This window comes from Alosa pseudoharengus, unplaced genomic scaffold (genome assembly GCF_046254945.1).
Source record: "Alosa pseudoharengus isolate Yale_2024_CS ecotype anadromous, Long Island Sound unplaced genomic scaffold, YU_APseudo_1.1 YU_APseudo_1.1_scf_15, whole genome shotgun sequence".
In the NCBI taxonomy this organism is placed as follows: domain Eukaryota; kingdom Metazoa; phylum Chordata; class Actinopteri; order Clupeiformes; family Clupeidae; genus Alosa; species Alosa pseudoharengus.
In genome coordinates, this window is record NW_027468620.1 from 21889240 (window position 1) to 21897990 (window position 8751).

The window sequence follows — 8751 nt, forward strand, 5'->3', positions numbered from 1 at the left end:
CTGGGGACCTCGCCCATATGGCTAAGGTTTTGTCTCATTAAACGTAACATAACATTACATAACCTTCTGATTCAAGGTTTATCTGATACCATCCGGAATTGTGCACGGCGTAAGGGGACGCCTCTCAGACAAAGATGGGGACGCCTCTCAGACAAAGATGAACCGAACCCCCCTTTCTTTTCAGCTTCACAAAGCCACCAATCACAGCGCTTGTTTATATTGTGAGAAAGCGTGCCGGCTCATGTGGAATTGGGGGCGCATTTATAAACGCTTCGCCAGGCCCTATGCAAACTTGCGTATTGTGTGCACTGCAGAGTGGAGAGACCGATTTGCCCTCTAGCTGCACAAAGGTAGCAGGCCGAGAGTGTGATAAGCGATCAGCTAATTCCCTGACAGTCTGGTTCATATAGGCTACGTTTGGAAACTGCACATTTGAAACTTAGAACATTTATCGTTGGTTTATTATTTTAATCATGGTTTTCCTAATAATCTGTTTAAGTCTATTCGTAGCATCGTTTTCAGTTGAAGCGCGAGTTACCAAAAGATATGTAATCGGGTGCCCTGACCGTTGCGATAAGACAATGTGTCCGACCGTATCAAAGGAGTGTTCAACGGGACAAGTTCTGGACCAGTGTAACTGCTGTCCCGTGTGCGCCTCTGGAGAGGGCGAAGCATGTGGCGGCATCGGGAAGTTAGGAGACCCGGTGTGCGGTGAGGGACTAGAGTGCGCTGTGGCGACTGGGGTAGGGTACACCGCGACGGTCCGGAGAAGAGGCAAAGCTGGATCTTGTGTATGCAAAACCACGGAGCCCGTCTGTGGAAGCGATGGAGTGTCCTACCGGAATATCTGCGAACTCAAGCGAGTCAGTAGTCGGGCGCAGAAACTTCAGCAGCCGCCAGTCCTTTTCATCCAGCGTGGAGCTTGCGGAAAGTGTAAGTTATTCAAATGGACACTTACAAGTTAAAGAGAGCAAATGAGCTGTCACTATGTTCACAACATAATTATATTTCAATGCAAAACAATGTCTTGAAACCAAAATTAGGAGCAAAAAAAGTTAACAGATCACTTTTGCCGTGCCAGTGTCCTGAGCTGATGAGGTAGCTTGTCCTGATGCGCCTTCCATCATTTTTGTCATAATAAGTATAACATTTATTGGAATCCTGCTCCTTTTCTTTGAAGGTGGACTGGACTTTTTTCTATATGAACGACTCTTATTATTGCATCTGACACTGATTTGTAGCACACATTAAAAGTCTATGCTGAATTTAACACGCATACAAAATGCTTGCTTCAACATTATTGGCCAAGAATGTGACTCTTGTGTCTGATCCCTTTGTCTGGAACTGCTTTTTTCTGGTGACAGGGGAAATAATTGCTTGCTGAGATCAAAGGTACTCTGGCTCCTCTCTGTAAAATGCACATAGTATAGAGACACATCTTGATGGGGTTTAACCATGTATATGGTCACATACTGGGCTTTCTTGGTATTTGTATTATTTACATTATTATTCACATAGGTCTACTGTCCTTGAAGTAGACCCCTACGCCTACATCCTGGTGTCAGTTGAAGTCCCCTCTCTATCTGGGCCAATGTGACATAACACAAACCAGACCAGTCTCACAGTTGTGTCTGCCTGCCTCACCAGCACTCCACTCTAAAGGCCCCCTGTTGTTTTAGTCTCTGTATCTCTGAGTATGTGTGCATGTATTTTATAACATTCCTCAGGGAAGTCAAAGAGAGGCTACGGTTACTGTATAGATGTCACCAAAAACACATATGGTTTTGGTGAAGTGTCTTAAAGATGCTTAAAGTTGGAAAATGCTGTATGAAGTAAATTGTTTGGATTTACAGATGTAGATTATTATGTGTTCCTGTCTGTTTTGAACCATATGTCATGTTGAATTTTTCAATAGCTCTCCCATTACTTTGACCCTTTAACTTCACTACGACGTGTTCCCTAATAACTATTATTATGTAGGTACATATCCAGGAGCTAAGGGCTTTTTTCATGCTATGAAGCCTGTCATTATCATCAGCATGGTGGTGTTAGTAGGACAGGTGTCTGCGGTTCAGATGATCCATGCACCACAAATGTTAAAAAATTTGCATTCCAGTTTTTTTTTTGTTGCCCAAATGGTGGAGAAAAAAAGCTACATGCAACTTTTCCTCTCATCCCAGACGTAACACCGCTGAGGTTTCCTAATGCTATGCAGCTTATTCATTCTCAGTTAAGCTGGAGTTTCCCTGCGTTCAGTGTTTCGCTCCGTGCCTGAGGTGCTGTTCCAGCCGTGCTCTTGACAACGTTTAGGATACGTTTTTGTCTCAATATATTCCTACAGTCCAAGCTGCTGTCATATTGGTCCAATGAAGAAGTACAGTAGGGTGCCAAGCTGCTAGAGGTCCCAGTGCTCTGGACTGAGGCCTCTCCTCAAAAAAAAAAGCAAATAAGCCGGGCAGCACTTCATATGATGTCATTTGCATCTGTTTCTGAAGTTGAAGTAGGGGGTGGGGGGTTGGGGGGGTTATGCAAGTTATTTTGGCTGGCTTTGGATGTAGGTCAAATTCTGCAGTCATCGTGGCGCACATGAGTTTGAAAGTCAATTAATTGGACGAATGACATGCATGGGAAATATCCAGAAACACCCCAGTGGTGCCTCAAGTGTTTTCTTAAGACAAAGGCAAACGTGGAGGCGAAGCGGTGGAGGGCGGTTGGGGGGGGGGGGGGGGTAGAGCAGATATGAAATAAAAGCTAAATCCTGTTATCAAGCCAAGAAAGCTGACACTGACATGAGTTGGCTTGGAAAGTGGGGTTGAGATCTGTGTGCGATGCCGTCCGTGGGAGTTCTCGTGCGTGGTGCACCATCTGAGGGAGGGCCTCGACTGACCGCAGCCTTTGATGTGGAGTGTCACTGAGTGCAAGAGCGTGTCTCTCACATGTGCCGGGCCGGGAGGTTAACTCTCATCTGGATCGCTCTCTGCCCGCTTCACTCCCTGCTCCCTGTGAAATGGAGGAGTGCGTTCAATGTGATTTATCACTGTCTGTCCGCGTCTCGCTCTCCACTACTTTTTTTTTTTACTCTCTGACCCGACGGCCGTATCTCTCCGTACCTCCATTATCCATGCATCACTCTCTCTCTCTCAACCTCGTTCTTAACTCGGTGTGTTTTTCCTTCACATTCACTCGTTCTCTCTCTATCTCACCCTCCTTTTTTTGCCTCCTCATTTTCCACTCTGCCATCATTTCCTCTTTGATGGCTGTGATAAGATGGTTCTCACTGCTCTGTATATTGTGAACCTGGACGCAGTGGTGGCCCTCTCCATATCTGCAGTCCCCTGCCATTAGATCCAGTCCCCTGATAGAGCAGCCGCGGAGTCTGTATCCGTGGTCCTATGCAGACTTCCTGCTGTCTCGCTCCGCTGATGGTGCAGAGATAAATAGATGGGCCAGTAGACCCCCCACTCAATGACCGTTTGACAATGTTGATACTGGAGAGGGACACATCTACACTGAAGCACACACGAAGACACTGTGACAACAAATTCACACACACACACACACACAGACAGACAGACACTGACACACACACACATACACGTGTACAGAGAAAAACTGGGAGAGAGAGAAAAAGAGAGAGAGATCACTACCAGTCCTCTGGGAACAGTTGCTATGATGATTTAGGCTGTTTGTGACAGGTGGGTGTGTGTCCTCTGCCAGCTCACATAGGCAGTATAAAACAGAGAGAGACAGAGGGAGGGAGAGAGAGAGAGGGGACAGAGTTACCGTAATGTGACCCCTGCTACAGAAAACCAATCCCTCACTCTGCACACTAACTTCCTGCTGGAAAATACTCATAAAGCTTCAGGGCTAAGACAAAGTGCCAGACAGGTCTGTGTGTGTGTGTGTGTGTGTGTGTGTGTGTGTGTGTGTGTGTGTGTGTGTGTGTGTGTTTGTGTGTGTGTGTGTTCAACTGGAACTGATTGCTAGATTGAGATAGTGGCCCTTAGTGGCGTCTCCCTGGATGTATAGACATGACATGACAGGCTTAATAAAACACTGTCATCCTTGTGTGCGGACCACTTGGGTTCCCACATGCTTCCACACCATTTCCTATTTCTCCACAGAGCTGTATGTCCGTGTGTGTGTGTGTGTGTGTGTCCAGGGCTTCCCCTGGTGGTATGACACTGTGGGAACAGCTCTTTGGGTCCCGTAAAGCAATTTCCTCTTTGCGTCCACTCTGTTTTTGGACGAGTAAATGTCAGGGAAGAGACGAGCCGTCCATATATTCCTGATGTTGACTCAGGCTCTCTGTAGATATTATCCTCTCCTTCAGACACAATGTTACTGTACTTTACATGCTTTTGTTCATGTTGACAATTCATTACTGTAACTGATTACCCCCCCCCCCCCCCATCTTGGAATCGCTAAGGCCACGTTTCCTCTGAGAACGAACTGAAAGCGAGTCTTGAAACACTTGCCCTAGATTGCCAAAGTTGCTATTTTCTCTGCCTGGGCCTTCCATATTGCCAATTTCACTCGGCCAAACAAAATGTTGATGAAACATTTGTATCCGTGCCCAAAGCCAACAAGCATTTTGGCATGAGAACAGAAAATTCGAATGTGACGTATTCTCCTGAGGTCTCAGCCCACAGCAAATAAATACAGTCCACAGATGTTTGAACCAACTCAGAACTGTCTCCCTCTATCTATCTAGATTGTACACGATCAGAATATGGGAGTAAGAAAAGAATAATGAGGGACAGAATGAGATAGTGTGCCTGTGTGACTGAATGTTCAAGTCTTCTTCAAGTCTTAAGTTAAATTTGCACTTGAAGGCCACTGATGCCCTCCACATGTGTCCCCATGGCGTCGCCACATGGAGTGGATTAGATTCTTCCATCATGTTTGAGCAGTTAGGGGCATGCGTGCAGTGTACTGGACCATGAGATTAGGGTGGCTGATGATTTTTTGGAACCGAGGATGTGGTGGTTGCCTGCCCAAAAGCATCTCATGCATACCCCACTGCAGAGTCGAGGAGGATGTAGAGCATTTATTTTACTCGGCATGTTTGAACTGTTTCCAATTTAACTGGTGTTAACATCTTTATTTTCTTTCTTTCTTTATTTAGCTTTCTGTTAATGATTCTGGGACACACACCCTGTAAGTGAAACAAGTCAGAGACACTGTGAGACTTTCAAACGGTTGTTTACTAGTGAGCATGTGCACAGCATATTGACAGGAAGGAGTGTGCTTCTAGAGTGGGTACAGGCGGTAGAACAACAGAAGGAAAGCAAGCATTGCTTTCAGCAGCTTTGGAATAGGTTTTAAGACTTCAGTCTGGAGAGTATAATACTATGCCCTACCAAGAGTCACCCACTTTCCCCAATAGATATGAGTTTCACAGCAGAATAATTGTCTCTTTACACTCTTTTTTCGCTCTGCTGCCAGGACATAAACACCCATCAAGGTTTTCCCCATTATGGTCCAAGTATGGACAGAAGGTCAGATGGTCGTAAATTTGGAGAGATGATTTGCTTCAATTGCTGGTCATTGAAGCGCTGTCGGGGTTTGTCCTCGAAATGCACTGCGCAGTAGGGTCACGGTGCTGAAATGTCTCCCTAGACAGGGCATTTCCCATAATCCCTTTCTCTCGGAGACTGACTTGGAGCTATGAGACCAAGTGAGCTACAGAAAAATACACTGTTTCAGTTTTCTCTCTGGACATATGCACTCATCTGGCAGGATTTCAATGACAACAGAGAGAAAAAATATCCAGTGGAAAAAAATACTATGTATTTGGGTCGATGTCGGTTTTTTTTATTTTTCAGGCATCTGTTGAATTCAACTCTGCTTCGGTCTTCAAGTTCAGTAAGCACTTGGAGGCATTCGATTTGAAAGGTCCTCTTTGAAGACTTTTAAAGATCTTGGCAGTTTTTGCCTTTTAATGATATTGCATTTTATGTGCTCTAGATGTCTTTGTGTGATGTCTTTGTGCTCTTAATGGCTTTGCGCACTTTGGCATGGCAGATGCCAAAATGTCTGTGTCTCCTCTTTGTCTTTGGCTTTCCCAACTTCCTCTCTCATCAGAGCAGTACCATGAATGCAGAATGCTGATGTCATAAACATGCGCCCTCTGTCACACCGTGGTCAACAGCCAGGGATGGACTGCACGGGCCTACTGGGCCCAGGCCCAGGGGCCCAAGGGGTCAGGGGGCCCTGAAGCCCAAGCCTTTGCATGGAATCACTGCCTCAATATCAACAGATCAGGGTGTAGGCTATGAATCTGATTGAATTAAAGTATTGGCCATCCCCAAAACACCAGAATACAGGAAATCACATCAAACTAATTAAACATTTTCTGGGGAGGACCCCCAAACCCACCCTCCCACATATGCAACAATTAGTGGGGGGCCCTTAATACATCTTGGCCCAGGGGCCCAAAAGTTCATAATTTGTCCATGTCAACAGCCTGTGGAATATTGGATGCAGGGGCCTCTAGGCTACCACGTCTGGTCTGGTCTGGTTTGTCGTGGTTTTGCCTGGGTCAGCTGAAACCCTTCCTCACTGGACAGATGCCTCACATTGTCAAAGCAGTTCTGGAAATGTGTGGGTGGCTCCCAGATCACACAGTGGAACTTAGCATGTATACCAGTGTTGACCTCATTGTTGATTCAACACCAAATAAGTTTTGTCTCCAAATTCTGAGAAACAATTGTTGGAAACAAATATGGTGCATTTCCCAAGTACGACTTCAAAGACCTGTGCCAGTTTGTGATAAAAAACAACTGCAACCGTTAGACTAACAAACTGAAGGTGAAAAGGTGGATCTGGACCTCCACAGTTGAGGGCTTTGGGCTGTCTCTTCTGATTGTGTCTGACGACGACTCTGGAGGAGAATAGAAGTGTCCTCTTTCATTCAGATGGACACAACAGCGAACACCTTTACAGGCCATGGAAGAAAGACTGGAATTCCTTTTACAGTAATGGGTTGGAGTCATGAAGTCTTTCAGATCAAGTTTGATGGTCCAACCCAAGATGTCCTCTGTTCCTGTGGCAATGTGATGATAAGCAGCTGTGTTGTTTTGGTGACCCTACTGCGCGACAGCAGCTCATTGTTTTCACTTGTTAAATCCTGCTGGGTTCACCTAACTGCATTATGCCTATGTAAATATCATAGCTTTTGGCTGCTCCATTTCCATCACTTTGAATCAGTTTTGAAAACCCTGAGAAGAGAAATGAATTTGAGAATAATAATATGCGGCGTAACGTTTGCTCCTCTTTCCTGTTTTTACTTTCACAAACCAGGGCTTTCAGAACTCAGCGTGTTATTTATGACGATGGTCTTTATTAAATAGTCTGCCCTTCCCAAAAATGGCATATGAAAAATCACACTGACCATGATTTTTCCAGTGAACTTTGGCAGTGGCAGAAACCAACAGTTTGAGTTATAATAATAAACCTGTGTGTGTGTGTGTGTGTGTGTGTGTGTGTGTGTGTGTGTGTGTGTGTGGAAGTTCCCTCCTCTGGACATGAAAAGCGTGGCTGCTGGCTATGTAATTAACACAGAGCAGCACCATTGCACATTCAAAGCCGGGTGCGTCTTTGTAAAATCACATAACAAAGCATTGTAGGTCCCCCAAAACTCGGCCCCTATGCAATCAGAGCGAGAGCGTCTAATCATCTGTCTCATTTGTTTTATTCTTCGGCACACTCTCTCACAAGCAGCTGTAGTGATGCTGCGTTACCCAGTCTGTAATTAAACACAATTACATTCAGAGGCATTCCACAGCAGATCTGTGGTAGTCCTACTGATGGTTCAAAAAAGCCACTCGTAAGAACCAGCAGTTTGTAAGTGTACGTTTCACTCCTCCCTCCCAGGGAGAGAGGAGACGAAATGGAAAGTGCTTTTTATGAGCTTTGTTTAGGAGAGGGAAATGTCCACGATAACCATCTGAAGGGAGATAATATACAGTTGCGTTGGGTTTAAAAAAGAGCACTCTTTTTCTTTCCCCCCCCCTAAAGTGTAAACTTACTGAGTGCCACCTCATTCAACAATTCCAGACTTGCCCTCTCATCATGCATCAGCTCTTAACAGATTTATGTCTTGATGTGTTGGGAGTAACTCGTGTTAGGGGTACCACCATAATCGGTGTAAGAGATAAAAGACTTGAACAAAGCACTTTTTTATCACTAAGGGGTCAAATGTGCCTCCCAAAATGCTAAAATTCATAATGTTTTGACTTTTGTCCAACTTGTCACAAGTAGTGATGTAATGTACCATTGAACAGTTTTTGTGTTTTAGTTGTTCTTCATGCTGGTGTATGTTTGTGATTTTCTAGCCCAAGACAACCCAAACAGCCTAAGGCACAAGTACAACTTTATTGCTGATGTTGTGGAGAAGATCGCCCCAGCCGTGGTCCATATTGAACTCTATCGCAAGTAAGGGACCCATCTTTTCCGACTTTGTAGTGGTATTTATACCTCAGTCGAATAAGTTGCACATTTGACACCACTTTCTTTGTTTGCCTGTCTGTCTTCATTTTGAACCTTAATACATATTTAATGCGTGTGGCCAAGGCTGTTGTATATGTTTTATTAATGCAATGATGAGAAACAATTGATTTGCTAAAAGATTGTTGTATTGTCCTCTTTCACCCTCTCTTTCTCAGAATGGTGTACTCTAAGCGCGAGATGGCAGTGGCGAGTGGATCGGGCTTTGTTGTGTCTGAGGATGGGCTGATTGTGACCAAT

General features: G+C 44.9%; 1 protein-coding gene across 1 annotated transcript in view; it reads left to right on the plus strand.

The window, feature by feature from the left end:
• Window positions 1–282: 282 nt before the first annotated feature.
• htra1a (HtrA serine peptidase 1a) overlaps window positions 283–8751 on the plus strand; it is a 21418-nt gene continuing 12949 nt past the window's right edge. The window contains exons 1-3 of the mRNA XM_076285911.1: window positions 283–933; window positions 8340–8439; window positions 8670–8751. The exon at window positions 8670–8751 is cut by the window's right edge and continues 123 nt beyond it. Of these exons, the coding sequence (XP_076142026.1) occupies window positions 474–933; window positions 8340–8439; window positions 8670–8751 (642 nt within the window). The 5' untranslated portion in view covers window positions 283–473. The remainder of the gene's footprint in view (window positions 934–8339; window positions 8440–8669) is intronic.